The sequence below is a fragment of the Balaenoptera borealis genome (genome assembly GCF_965194805.1).
Source record: "Balaenoptera borealis genome assembly, chromosome: 16".
Lineage (NCBI taxonomy): Eukaryota > Metazoa > Chordata > Mammalia > Artiodactyla > Balaenopteridae > Balaenoptera > Balaenoptera borealis.
In genome coordinates, this window is record NC_138872.1 from 24,898,927 (window position 1) to 24,913,628 (window position 14,702).

At 46.7% G+C, this 14,702-nt stretch overlaps 2 protein-coding genes across 5 annotated transcripts in view; one reads left to right on the forward strand and one right to left on the reverse strand.

The window, feature by feature from the left end:
- The window catches only part of PIGU (phosphatidylinositol glycan anchor biosynthesis class U), a 103,101-nt gene extending 98,967 nt beyond the window's left edge, over positions 1 to 4,134 (forward strand). For all 4 annotated transcript variants that reach the window (XM_082358899.1, XM_082358896.1, XM_082358894.1 and 1 more), the window contains one exon: positions 3,697 to 4,134. In XM_082358899.1, coding sequence (XP_082215025.1) covers positions 3,697 to 3,713 — 17 coding nt within the window. In that variant the 3' untranslated portion in view covers positions 3,714 to 4,134. The remainder of the gene's footprint in view (positions 1 to 3,696) is intronic.
- A 186-nt stretch (positions 4,135 to 4,320) lies between these two features.
- MAP1LC3A (microtubule associated protein 1 light chain 3 alpha) lies at positions 4,321 to 6,026 on the reverse strand. Its single transcript, XM_082358949.1, has 5 exons — positions 5,802 to 6,026; positions 5,423 to 5,478; positions 5,237 to 5,343; positions 4,762 to 4,931; positions 4,321 to 4,487 (listed from the first exon to the last, which is right to left on the reverse strand). The coding sequence occupies exons 1-4, from the start codon at positions 5,839 to 5,841 to the stop codon at positions 4,769 to 4,771; spliced, it is 366 nt and encodes a 121-aa protein (XP_082215075.1). The 5' UTR covers positions 5,842 to 6,026; the 3' UTR covers positions 4,321 to 4,487; positions 4,762 to 4,768.
- Between the last annotated feature and the right edge of the window lie 8,676 nt (positions 6,027 to 14,702).

Consider the following 14,702-nt stretch of genomic DNA (forward strand, 5'->3'; position numbering starts at 1 on the left):
TGCTGTGCAAAAGCTTGTAAGTTTGATTAGGTCCCTTTGTTTATTTTTTATTTTATTTTTATTGCTTTGGGAGACTGACCTAAGAAAACATTGGTACAATTTATGTCAGAGAATGTTTTGCCTGTGTTCTCTTCTAGGAGTTTTGTGGTGTCATGTCTTATGTTTAAGTCTTTAAGCTATTTTGAGTTTATTTTTGTGTGTGGTGTGAGGGTGTGTTCTAACTTTTGATTTCATGCAGCTGTCCAACTTTCCCAACACCCCTTGCTGAAGAGACTGTCTTTTTCCCATTGTATATACTTGTCTCCTTTGTCAAAGGTTAATTGACCATAGGTGTGTGGATTTATTTCTGGGCTCTCTATTCTGTTCCATTGATTCATATGTCTTTTTTTGTGCCAATATCATGCCGTTTTGATTACTGTAGCTTTGTAATGTTATCTGAAGTCTGAGAGAGTTATGCTTCCTGCTTTGTTCTTTTTCCTCAGGATTGCTTTGGCAATTCTGGGTCTTTTATGGTTCCATATAAATTTTAGGATGATTTCTTCTAGTTCTTTGAAATATGTTATGGGTAATTTGATAGGGATCACATTAAATCTGTAGATTGCTTTGGGTAGTATGGCCATTTTAAGAATATTAATTCTTCCAATCCAGGAACATGGGATATCTTTCCATTTCTTTGCATCATCTTCAATTTCCTTTATTAATGGAAAAACACAAATCTTAATGCACATTTCCTGAAGCCTTCTTTCACTCAGCAAGATATTTTTGAGGCTCATTCATGTTGTTGCATATAACAGTAGTATGTTGCTTTTTAAAATAAACTTTTAAATTTTGGAATAATTTTAGATAGTACAGAGAGTTCTCATATGCCCCCCACCCAGTTTCCCACATTTTTAACATCTTATATTACCATGGTATATTTGTCAAAACCAAGAAACTGACCCTGGTACATTACTACTAAGTAAACTCCAGATTTGATGTGGATTTCACCAGTTTTCCCTGTACTGTCTTCTTTTTCTCCCAGGATCCAGTCCTAGGTACCACATTACACTTAGTTGCCACGTCTCCCCCATGTCCTCTGCTCACACTCTGTCTTTCCTTATTTCTCGTGACGTGGACAGTCTTGGGGAACAGTGGCCAGGTATCCTGTAGAGTGTCCCCTCTGGGTTTGTCTGATGCTTTTCTCATCATGAGGCCGCGTTTTAGGTTTTTGGAATGCTCAGGCAGTACACACTAGCCACGCTTCATGCCGTTTACCCTTCATCATTTGGTTAAGATAGTGTTTGCCAGGCTTCTCCAGTGCACAGTTACTATTTTCTCTTTCCCTGTTCTTTGGAAGTGAGTCACGAAGTCTAGCCTACCCGCGGGGGCAGGGGGTGGGGAGTGGGCAAGAATTAAGCTCCACCTCCCAAGGGGAGAGTCTCTACATATATTATTTGGAACTCTTTTGTTAGGATTCCAAAAGGAATTCTCCCTTGTTTATTTATTTACTTATTCAATCATTTATCGGCTGATTGTTTTTAATTGGATTTTTATTTTTATCAACATAACATGTATACATAATTTACCAAGTTAAGGCTTACAAGGAAAAAGAATAGCTCCCTAAGGTCCTATAGTTATTTGTTCTGGTGCGTCTAGATTGTATACTTACTCTACTATTTCTTGATTTTTTTTCCATTTTATATTAAGTCGAACCATGTGAAATTGTCAATACTCAACCGTTTTTGATCTGCAAAATTGGCAGTTTCATATGGTTCAAACTAATAACCTAGTGTTTTGACTTCCTATTTGACCAGCTGATCATGTGTGACATTGGAGTTGTTTTGTTGTGAACTGTGACTTTGCACCTACCCCTCATCTGACCTGGCTCGGGGATCAACCCCCAGCAGCTCCAGGCTCCGCCTCCTCAGACTTGACACCTTGGGCCTGGGTGAGAAAGGGGCTGCAGCGGGTGAGGGCGGCCTTTGCTGTGGTAACTACACCCCATGGGCAGCTGCGGCGCAAGGCTTCAGGGGCTCCCTGGGCTCTCTGCTCTGACACCCTCAGTGGCAGAGTTCTGGGCCCTTAGCACACTGGGCCCCAGGTACATTGCCTTGCAGGGTTATAGCCACTAGTCCAGCTCTCCCAGTATAGCCTTAGGCCAACTGTTGAACCCTTTGTGCTTCAATTTCCTCATCTGTAAGGTGGGAACCATCAGCCTTCCAGATGGATTCCTGTGGTGGCAGAATGGCAGGTCCTTGTCCTGAGGCCATGGTGTGGGTTTGCTCTCTTTCCTGCACAGTGTGAGAGAGGCTTCCCAGAACAGGGGTCTGGGGGTCAGAGGCTGAGATGCCAGGCTCAACCTCTGTCTTGCTGTAAGGCCCTAGCCAGGTGCTCCCCCAGCTCTGGGCTTACGTCGCCCCATCTGTGCCAAGGTGATTGGTGATGATAATCTGAGAGGCTTGTAAGTGCCTGAAAACTGGTGGTATCTGCAGTGGTGAACCCCTCTCCCCGCATCCTTCTGTAGGGCTGGGCCCTGGCCCTCCTGTTCCAGGCACTGGAGGTCCTGGGAGCTTGGGATGAATAGAATTGTAAGACTGCGGGCCCAGTGTTTGGGGGACCTTGGCAAGTCCCTGTTCCCCTCTGCGCCTCAGTGAGGGGGATGGTGGGCTGAGCTGCTAGGGCCCTTTCTATTCTGAGGCCCAGACAGAAAAGACAGACCAAGCTGGGCACAGACACCATGGTGGCAGAATCACTCAGGGACCCTGCCCAGGCCAGCGGAGGAGCCACAGTCATCAGGCAGTCTCACAGATGAATGTAAAACTGCAATTTGGACGAGTTTGTGCTACCAGATAAAAGTTAATGGGACCAAGAACCAATCTAGGGTGTGAGGGAGGGCTTCTCTGTGGAAGTGATCCTTCCTGAGGCCTGAAGGGCAAGCAGGTGTTTACTAGATGAAAGGGGAAGAACATTCCAGGCAGAGGAAACAGCAAAGAAAGATCCTGCATTGGAAGGGAACAGGCCAGTGTGGCTGGAGCTGAGTGAGGTGGAGCACGGCAGAGGCTGAAGCACGTACACGGGCAGGGACCAAGTGCAAGGCCTTAGAGCCCCAGAGAGTTTGATCTTCACCCTAAGAGCCATGGGAAGCCTTTAGAGGACCTTAAGCTGGGAAGTAACATGACCAGATTTGTCTTAAAAAGCAACCGCTGCTGCTAGGGTGGGAGGTTTGAGATCAGGAAGCCCAGAGAGGAGACCACTGTTGTTCAGATGACAGTGGCTTTATCCAGGGTGGTAGCTGCGGGGACAGGGAGAAATAGAACTGACAGGCTTGGTGGCTTGGCGTATGGGAGGAGACAAGTCTGTTGATCCTGTGGCCTGAACACCTGGATGGAAGAAGGGGGATATGGGTTCCCAGTGGGAGAAGCAGGTTTGATAGGGGACTTGGCTGGGGTGGAAGGGCCAGTGGGCACCCAGGAGGTGAGACAGAGGAGCACCAGTCTGGAGTTCACAGGCCAGGGCTTGGGATGGAAGTATAGACCATGGTAGGAGGAGGAAGGGCAGTAGGGCAACTTCTGAGGTGCCAGTGAGACCTTGAAGGGTGGTGTAGGCCCTGAGGTGCAGGGTCCCTGGGCAGGGTCTCCCCAACACCCACCTAGCCCCTCAGAGATGCAAAGTTCAGGGAGAGGTATCATGAAGCTTCTCACATCTCTCTCCCCCCAGATCCTGCTCATCTCTGATTACTTCTATGCCTTCCTACGGCGGGAGTACTACCTCACACATGGTCTCTACCTGACCACCAAGGACGGCACGGAGGCCATGCTTGTGCTCAAGTAGGCCTGGCTGGGCACAGGGCTGCACGGACTTCAGGGGTGAAAGGGCCAGAAGCTGGGCCAAGCCCTCTAACCAGAGTTGCCAGCAGGGAAGTCCTGGGCAGATGAGGTTTGAGTCCAGGGTCACAAATATCTGGTACCAGTGAGGAGCCAAGGCTGGCAGCAAGGCCTGTGGGGAGTAGCCAGGAGCATCTCCACTTGGACTCCCCACTTTGTGGCTCTGCACACCAAGGAGCACCCCCTCCCAAGCAGGAAAGGGGAAGAAGCAGATGAGCAGGGTTTGTTAGGTTGTGGCTACTGAATAAATGTTTTTTGTTATGAAAATGTCTACCCTGGAACCACACTGCACTCCTGGAAGGGGTGGGGTTGGCCCCTAATACCACCATGGTGCACTACACCCAGGCGTGGGTTTCCCGAATGAGCTCTGAGTCCACAGAACATGGGTCTGCGCACCGGCCAGCTGAGAATGGTGTAGGGCAGCCCTCCCCACTCCCCAAGCAGCTGGAGGCAAAGGGCCAGGCAGGCCTGAGCAATCTTTATTCTGCAGAGGAACAACGACCACAGATCCATACACCATGTCAAGACTGGGTGAGCCAGGGGCCAGTCCTTCAGGGGTGGGCAGGTCCAGGCATGGGCAGCACCTCAGGTCAGGGAGGGACAGATGGGCAGACAGGCAGGGGCCTAAAAAAAAAGACAAACCACACAGAGCAGGGGTGCTAGGGGCTGCTCCCAACCTTCCCCCATCCCAGCCAACACCCAGAGGGGCAACCCTAACATGACTAGGCCAGGATCCACCCAGGGGCAGGGTAGGTGCGGTTGGTGCCCCCTGGCTAGGACGTGGCATCCCCGCCCAGCCCACCAGGGGCAGGGGCAGAGGCAGCTCAGTTCAGGTGCCAGGAGCTCCCTGGGCAGAGCCTGACAGGGCCCCCCCACTCCCAAGCCAACCCCCCCCTACTGCTGGCTCAGAAGCCGAAGGTTTCCTGGGAGGCGTAGACCATGTAGAGGAAGCCGTCATCGTCCTTCTCCTGCTCATAGATGTCGGCGATGGGCGTGGACACGCTCACCATGCTGTGCTGGTTCACCAGCAGGAAGAAGGCCTGCGTGGGGTTCAGCTGCAGGCGGCGCCTGAGGTGGACGGGAGGGCAAGCCAACCGTGAGGGGCCTGGCTGTTGGGCGAGTGTAGCCCTGACCCGCTCCCCAAAATGATCCTAATCCTCCACCTCACACCCATCCCAAGCCCTTCTAGAGGCTCTCACCTCTGACCGGACACTGACCCCAGCCCTGACCTTGACCTTTCCCAACCTCCCCACAACAGGGACCCAGCACCCGTTCCCGTGCCCCACCCCCACCCCTTCCTTCTCAGAAGGACCCAGCCCCCTGCCTGACCCCAGCTGGACCCAATCCCCCTCTGACAGCTGCTGCCCGCGCACCGGATGATCTTGACCAACTCGCTCATGTTGACATGGTCCGGGACCAGGAACTTGGTCTTGTCCAGGACAGGCAGCTGCTTCTCACCCTTGTAGCGCTCGATGATTACCTGGGAGCGGGGCGGGGGATGCGTGAGCCCGAGGCGGGGCCTGGGCCGGGCGGGGATGGGAGGGGGCGGTGGAACTCACCGGGATTTTGCTGGGGTGCTGCTCGCGGATCTGCTGCACCTCTTTACAGCGGTCGGCTGCAGACAGCAGTCGGGGATGAGGCCGGGCCGAGGTCCTCCTCGCGGTTCCGCCCCGCCAGTGCCCGAGGGGCGGCCCCGACCCCGCCTCCCCGAAGCCCCCGCCCCCGGAGCCGTCGGGCCCTAAGGCCCGGGCACAGGGCCGGGATGCGAGGCGGAGGCCCCGGCCCAGGCCCCAGCCTGCTTCCCATCCCGAGGGTCCAGCTCCAGCCGAGCCTGACGTCACGGAGCTGACGTCATCTGCAGCAGTCGGGTCGGTCGGTCAACACCCCCCAGCCCCCACGCCCCCACCCCGCGCTCGCAGAGCGCCCGCCGGGCCTCACCAAAGCTCCGCCGCTGCTTGAAAGGCCGGTCTGAGGGCATCGCGCCGGCCCGGCGGGGCGCGCAGGCCGGGGCTCTGGAGCGCGCGACGCGGGGATGTGGCTGCGGTGCGGGGGCTCCGGGGGCTCCGCGCCTCGCGCTCAAGGGCTCCGAGGCTCGCGCTGAGCCCGGCGACGGAGGCTCGGGGAGGTAACTCGCCCGGCTGACGTCAGGTCACAACATTCCTTAAAGGGGAGGCCGGCGCGGCGCTCCCATTGGGCCGACGCAAAGTCCGCCCGCCCGGATCCGTGACGTCACGGCGCAGAGAGCTTGGATTCCCGGCCCAGCGCCGCGAAGGGGCGGGGGCTCCCAGGGCGCGTCACAGTCCCGTGACGTCACGGCCTGCGCAGAGGTGGGCTGGGCGGGGTGCGGTGGGCTGGGCGGGGTGCGGTGGGCTGGGCGGGGTGCGGTGGGCTGGGGTCCGGGCTGAGGGGAGACTAGGAAGCCTGCGAGGCCATTGGGAGAGCAGGCTCGCAGCTCTGGCGGCGGGGAGAGCGGGGGGCCAGGCTGCAGCACAGCATCCTTCTGTTCCCACTGTCACTAAGTCATCTGACAGCGCTCACTCAGAGTCTGTTCCGTTCCAGGAACGGTAGGAGGCACTGGGGATGACAACACTAAACCAAACGTCCTCGCCTTCGTGGAGCTCATGGTTAGAGAAAGAAAAAGGTGGTGGTCGGGGTGGGGGCGGGGATAAAACATGAAGACACTTGGAGCAAGACACTAAAAAGGAGCATAAAGGTTTTAGAAGGAATTTCTAGAACTGAAAAATAGAGCTATCGAAATTCGAGTCTCAAAGGATGAGGCAAGAAAGCCAATTAGATACAGCAGAAGAGAAGATCACTGAACTGGATGAAAGAGTGGAAGCCATTAGCCAGAAAACAAGCCAGATGGAACATATAAAAGAGGAAGTGACAGGAATGGTAAGGTGAGAAGAATAGGTTCAATCAGCGTTCCAGAAGGAGAGAAAAGAATGTGGGAGAGGCAGTTCCTGAAGCACTTCCACAATTGATTAAAGACCAGGATCCTCACTTAAAATCCAGAACCGAATAAATAAAAATAAAATCTCATCCAGACACTTTGTAGTGAATTTTCAGAACTCTAAAGAGAAGAAATTAGACAGAAAAACGATTAGTTTGTGGAGTACAGAGCAAGGAGCACAGGACACAATAACAGGACTGGAGAGGGTAATCAGAGTTTAAGTGTTCTAAGAAGCTTCATTTATTTGAGAGGAGGAGAATAAAGATAATTGGTAATTATCTGGCTTTGTAAAGTCAAGTATGTATTTCAAACACTTCAGAGAGATCACTAAAAGAATAGAAGGTTTAACTGCCAATGCACAAAAGAGAAAAGTTTAGTAGAGGGTATTAAAATATAATTGAAGGTAGAAAAGGAGAAAAAGGAAGCAAAGTGAAAAGAATGGTACATAAATGGTACAAAACCAGAGGTAGAAAATGTTTTACATTCATCTATTAAAATAGAGATGAACAGATTGGCCAAGAAAAATAAAATGCAGGTCTATGCTGTTTACAAGAGGACATTTAAAACCTAAGGGCACCAAAAGTAAAGAGTTGGAAAAAAAAGTGTATACTAGAGAAAAACTAACCAAAAGATATACCCATAGCAAAATCAGACAAAATAGGCTTTAAGGCTAGAGACATTATTAGTGATAAAGAGGGTCAACACAAAATGATGAAAAGAACAATTTTCTAAGAAGATATAACAATTTTGAACTTGTATGTTAGAGGTTAAAAAAAAACGCTGAAAGTGTATGAAGCAAAAGTGACAGGATACAAGGAGAAATTGCCAAGTCCTTCATCACAGTGGGAGATTTAAAAACTTTTTCAGTAACTGATAGACCAAACAGCCAAAAAAAGGATATAGAAGATTTTAATACCATTAATAATTCTAATCAATTGACCCTGGTAGAACCCTGAACCCAATATGTTACTTTCAGGCACACAAGAAACATTTATAAAAAATGACCTGTGGGGAATGTGGGAAACAAAGGAGTCAAAGACAACAGATGGGGACAGGGAAAATTACAGAATACATTTTAGGGGAAGATCATGGGTTAATTTTGGGGAGGTCAAGTTTGAGATGTCTGCTAGCTTCCAAGCAGAGACATAGAGTAGGCCAGGCCCCAAGACAAATCTCAACAGATAATCAGATAATTAATTTCATACAGACTGTGTTCTCTGACCACAAGCAAGAGCTGAATAAACTCCAAATCTTTCGATATTTAAAAACACTTCTAGGGACTTCCCTGGTGGTGCAGTGGTTAAGAATCCGCCTGCCAATCCAGGGGACACAGGTTCGAGTCCTGGTCCAGGAAGATCCTGCATGCCGCGGAGCAACTAAGCCCGTGTGCCACAACTACTGAGCCTGTGCTCTAGAGCCTGCGAGCCGCAATTACTGAGCCCGCGCGCCTAGAGCCCGTGCTCCGCAAGAGAAGCCCATGCACCGCAACGAAGAGTAACCCCTGTTCACCGCAACTAGAGAAAGCCTGAGTGCAGCAACGAAGACCCAACGCAGCCAATAAATAAATACATTTACAAAAAAAACTGAAACACACTAAAAAAAAATTTTTTTTAAAGAATTAAAAAAAACACTTCTAGAAAACTCTTTACTCAAAGATGAAGTCATATGGAAATGAAAACTATTTAGGTCAAACTAAAAATGAGAATACATATAAAAACTCCAGTTTGGGGGGTGGGGGGACTAAAGCAGAATTTACAAGATTTGTAACCTTATCAGTGGTATTAGGTAAGAAGAAATATGGAGAATTTATGAGCAGAATGTCAAAGAATTTCAGAATGGAGTAAGTGTAAACCCAAAGAAAGTGGAAGGAAGATAATAATGAAGAGCAGAAATAGATTAAATAGAAAACAAAAGCACTAGTATGTACCACAAAACAAAGCTGGATCTTTGAAAAGACCAATAAAATAAACATTAATGTGCAAAAGGGATATAACTACAGATATAGCAGAAATGACAAAAATAAGATTATAAACTTTATGCCAGTACACTAAAAACTTAGATGAAGTGGACAATTTTCTAGTAAAAGATAATTTGCCAAGACTAATTAAAAAAGAAATAGACAAACTGAGTAGCCATATACAAAAAACAAAAAGTAGTCCAGATAGCTTTTTAGCTGAGTTCTCTCAAAATGATAATAATAAAAAAAAAAAAACCAAACATGCATCAAACATTATACTTAATGGTAGAACACCATACTATATGATAAATGTTAAGCATTATTCCCTTTAGAGCCAAGAACAGAATTTTTAATTGTATTATTGAACAAAATGCAAATATTGCATGGAGGGGCCAGCCAGAGTACCAAAACAAGGAAAAGAAAGGCGCAAAACTATCATTCACAGCCAGAAAACCCAAAGGAATCTACGAACAATAAGAGATTGCTAACTAATAAAGTCTAACAACACACAATACTAAGTTTTAGGGTAATATGGGAAAATGAGAACTCTTTACACTGCTGATGGGAGTGTAAATCATTTCAGCTACATTAGGGAGCAATTTGACAAAATCTACCAAAACTGAAATGCTCATATCCTTCAAACCAGGAATTAAACTTGCGGGTGTGCACATGAGCCCAAAGAAATACAGTTAAGTATGTTTATTGGAACATTTTCAAAATAACAAAAAAAAAAAATTGGGAGCCACCTAAATGTCCTATTAAATATCTTGTGTAACAGAACAACAGGACATTCCTGTAGTGAAAGAGGGAGAGAAGGGGTCAGCAAACTTTCCCTTTAAAAGTACAGACAGTAAATATTTTCAGCTTTGCAGGCCATATGGTCTCTGGCAACTACTCAGTTCTGCTGGAGTGTGGAAGCAGGCCTAGACAATCTGAATGGGCAAGGCTGTGTCCTAATAATACTTTATTTGCTGAAACAGACAAATTTGGCCTGAGGGCTTTAGTTTGCTGACTCTTGATCCAGAGCTGTGTGTGTCAAAGTGGACACATCTCACATACACAAAGTTGCAGGAGATTGTGATCAGAGTCATTAAGAGCAGCTGAAAGAACTAGGTTGGCCATGGCCTTGAGGAAGTGCTTACACCTTTCTTTTGTCAGCCTAAGCCTTTGGGGATAGGCCCATCCCCCAAATCCCAAGGTCTGTGCTCCATCTTTCTCTTACCTGACCAGTCAGCAGGGCTGACACTCCCTCCACCAGTCCTCTGGTTACTCTGCTCACTTCTTCCTCCTCTCCTCCATCTTCCCTGAATCCAAAGGGCTGGCCTACTCTATGTCTCTACTTGGAAGTCTAGCAGACATCTCAAACTTGACCTCCCCAAAATGAACCCATGATCTTCCCCTAAAATGGACTCTGATTGTAACCCTCCCTCTCCGCATCTGTCATCTTTGACTCCTTTCTTTCCCACAGCCCCACACATTCTCCAGGCCCAAATCCTCTTGGCTCCACATTCAAAATATCTCCAGAATCTGACCACCTCTCACCACTTCCACTCCTGCCACTCAAGTCAGAGCCACCATCATCTCTTGTCTGTCTACTGCCATCGTTTCCTCCCTGGTCTCCTTGCTTTGGCTTTGCCCACTTGAGCCTGGTCTCACTACACTGACAAGAGTCCTCCTGTGCACACAGGTGTTGGATCATGCTATTCCTTCACGCCACTCAAAGTAAAAGTCAAAGGCTGAACAGTATGCCATGAGGCCTGCAGGATCTGCCTTCCTGCTGCTCCTCTGGGCTTATCTACCTCACTCTTGCCCCCTTGGCTTCAACTACACTGGCCTCCTTGCTATCACTATTCCGGGAATCCCAGACACACGTGTGCCCCAGAGCATTTCTGTACTTACTGGTCCCTTTCCCTGGAGCATTCTTCCCCAAGATCTCTTTGTGGCTCACTCTCAATTTCCAAGGTCTCCTCAGGGAGGCCTTCCTGAATGATCTTATTTAATACTGCAGCCTCCACCCCAGTCACTCTCTATCCTCCCTCCCAACACCTTGCTGAATTTTTTTGACAGAGCAGTTATCACATTCTAATATGTTATATGCTTTTCCTAAACATTTTGTGATGAAAACTTTCAAGCGAATAGAACACTTGAAATAATTGTTTAATGACCACCCATATACCTACCAGTTACATTCTACACTTAACACTTGCTATATTTGCATTATCACTATCTGTCAATCTGTCCATGCATCTGTTTTATCTTTTTGATGCATTTCAGTAAGTTGCAATTCAACATTTGTTGATGATAAAAAATCTCAACAAAGTGGGTACAGAGGGACGGTATCTCAACATAATAAAGGCCATATATGACAAGCCCATAGCTAACATCATACTCAAAGCTGAAAGCTTTTCCTCTAACATCAGGAACAAGGCAAGGATTTCCACTCTCGTCACATTTATTCAACATAGTATTGGAAGTCATAGCCAGAGCAATTCGACAAGAAAAAGAAATAAAAGATATCCAAAATTGGAAAGGAAGAAGTAAAACTGTCACTATTTGCAGATGACATCATATTATACATAGAAAACACTAAAGACTTCACCAAAAAAACTGTTAGAACTAATAAACAAATTCAGTAAAGTTGCAGGATACAAAATCAATATACAAAAATCTGTTGCATTCCTATACACTAATAACAAATTATGAGAAAGAGAAATCAAGAAAACAATTCCATTTAAAATTGCATCAAAAAGAATGAATTACCTAGGAATAAATTTAACTAAGGAGGTGAAAGATCTGCACACTGAAAATTAGAAGACACTAATGAAAAAAACTGAAATAGACATAAATAAATGGAAAGATATTCTGTGCTCATTTGGATTGGAAGAATTAATATTGTTAAAATGTCCATACTACCCAAAGCAATCTACAGGTTCAGTGCAAGCCCTATTAAAATTCCAATGCCCTTTTTCACAGAAATAGAACAAACAATTGTAAAATTTGTATGGGGGGGCTTCCCTGGTGGCGCAGTGGTTAAGAATCCTCCTACCAATGCAGGGGACACAGGTTCGAGCCCTGGTCTTGGACGATCCCACATGCTGTGGAGCAACTAAGTCCGTGCACCACAACTACTGATCCCATGTGCCACAACTACTGAAGCCTGTGCTCCTAGAGCCTGTGCTCCGCAACAAGAGAAGCCACTGCAATGAGAAGCCCACGCACTGCAAGGAAGAGTAGCCCCCACTCGCCACAACTAGAGAAAGCCCATGCACAGCAACAAAGACCCTATGCAGCCAAAAATAAATAAATAAATTTATTTTAAAAAAATAGTAAAAAATAAAATAAAATAAGATTTGTATGGAATCACAAAAGACCCTGAATAGCCAAAGGAGTCTTGAGAAAGAAGAACAAAGCTGGAGGCATTACACTCCCTGATTTCAAACTACATTACAAAGCTATTATAAAACAATATTGTATTCACATAAAAACAGACACATAGATCAGTGGAACAGAATAGAGAGCCCAGAAATAAACCCATGCATATCTGGTCAATTTACCTACAAAGAAGCCAAGAATACACAATGGAGAAAGAACAGTCTCTTCATGGGAAAACTGGACAGCCACATGCAAAAGAATGACACTGGACCACTGTCTTACACTATACACAAAAATCAACTCAAAATAGATTAAAGACTTGAATGTAAAACCTGAAACCAGAAAACTCTTAGAAGACAAGTGTAGGCCATGACCACCAACCTCACTTCCCACATGGGACCTTGGACCTGGCCTTTCCTTCCTCTGGGCCTCACTCCCTTGGTCCCCTTCTCTCTCTCTAGCCAAGGGAGTGCTCAGTTCTCACCCCACCTCCCTGAATGACAGGGCCAGGGTTGCCACCCCCTTCCCCTCCTGCTGTGTCCTTAGCCCCTGCCCTCCCCAGACGCTGGCCCTTAGAGCTGGCTGGTCACCTGGTGAGGTTGCCTCCCCTTGGCCTTTCCAGCCTCCAGCTGTTCCTCAGCGTTCTCACCCTGCCTTGGCCCTCAGCTTTCCTCAGCCCTCTCATGTCATCCTGGTCATGTCCACGTTCACACCCATTAGTGCCTCCAACATGACAGTGACTCCCAAATCCCCACCTCCTGCCCTTGACTTTCCTTTCAGGCCTCCTGAACAAAGAATGTTTAGGCTTCTCAAACTTCTCTGAAAACTCAAGCTCAAAATCTCCTCTGAATGTGTTCAAAAACCTGAGATGACCTATCAGTTTTGTTTTCTTCTTGGAAACAACCTCCTACCCCATTCAGCATTTCTTTCTAGGTTAACTACCCAGCACCCTTCACCACCATCCTGACATAACCCTTTTGACTTTCTCTCGTGTTGGAGCCTCAAATTGCCTGGATACCCTGCTTTACACTCTTTCCTTCACTCCCTTATTTTGATGTACATTCTTCGGTAGCTCCCTGAGAAACGGCGCATGGCAGATAAATACATGACCTTCTATTGTCCAAAAATATTTACCTTATTCTTACACTTGGCTAATAGTTTGGCTGGGTATGGAACTCTAGGTTGTAAATTATTTTTAATCAGGATTTTGAGGGCATTCTCTTCTAGTTTCTAATGATGCTGTTGGGATGTCCAGTGCTGTTGTGATTTCTAATCCTTTGTACCCTGTTTTTCTTTTTTCTCTCTCTGGATCATATCTGTCCATAGTATTCTGAGATTTCATGATGATGAGGCCTGGCATGGGTCTTTTTAAAATTAACTGCTCTAGACACTCAGATCTTTCAATGTGGAAACTTATGTCCTTACTTCTAGAAAATATTCTTATAGTCTCTTGTTGATAATTTTCCACCCCACTTTCTCTTTCTGGAACTCCTGTTAATCAGATGTTGAATATCCTGGACTGATCCTTTAATCTTCTAAACTTTTCTTTTCCATTTTCTTTTTTCGCACCTTTTGGGAGATTTTCTCAACTTTATCTTGCAACTCTTCTGTTGCACTTATTCCCTTCACATTTTTTATCTTTCAAAAGTTCTTATCTCCGAATGATATTTTTGTTATAGCCTCCTGTACTCTTAACCAGGGCATGAAGGACTATGCCAGTGGTTCTCAACCCTAGCTGTATGTCCAGGGAGCTTTTACAAACTGATGATGTCCAGAGCTTACTCTCAGGGATTATGATTTAATTGGTCTAGGGTGGGGCCCAAGCATAGTTTGGTTTTTGTTTTTTCAATTGGTCATCTCATCTTCACTAGAAATAAGCTCTTGCCACCATCTCCTTTATGTCTAGACTGGGACCTTGGGCATAACAGGCATTCACTAAATAACTGAATGAATAAACAAAGCACTCTTTTGCAAAGGAAGATTGCAAAATAAGAACAAGTTACAGGCAGTCTGCTACTTTTGCTCATGATGTTTTTCCTAAATATATATGAAAACCCAATACCTGAAAGTCAAACAACAGTCTTGCATGTCAAAAGTGCTTAAACCCAGATAATTAAAAATGATGAAATTCCCTATTCCACCACGCCTTTAGGCAAGTCTTTAACAACATATTTCTTGTGAAGGAGGATGTTAAACTGTAATTACTTTCCTCTCAGTTTCTGCTGAGACCCCAAGGCAACACTTGCCATATGCCAGGAGAGGAACAGGACCAATGCAGGACTGAAAAACAAGGTGTCTCAAAGTGAATTCACACTTCTGCCTCATCTTTAGCCTATAAAAGTGCTAGAAGTTAGAGGACAATTTTTAGAAGCTGTGGATGTACTTGAGTCTCACCATCCATGGAGGGAGGTGGTAGGGTGATTCTGCTTCACCTTGAATCAATAGAGAGGGAGTGTGTAGAGAGGGACCCTGAGAACCAGGAGCCAAAAGGAAAGTTACAAGGGGCCAGCCAGAGCGAGCACGTCACCCAAAGTAAGGGAATGGAAGGTTGGGGATG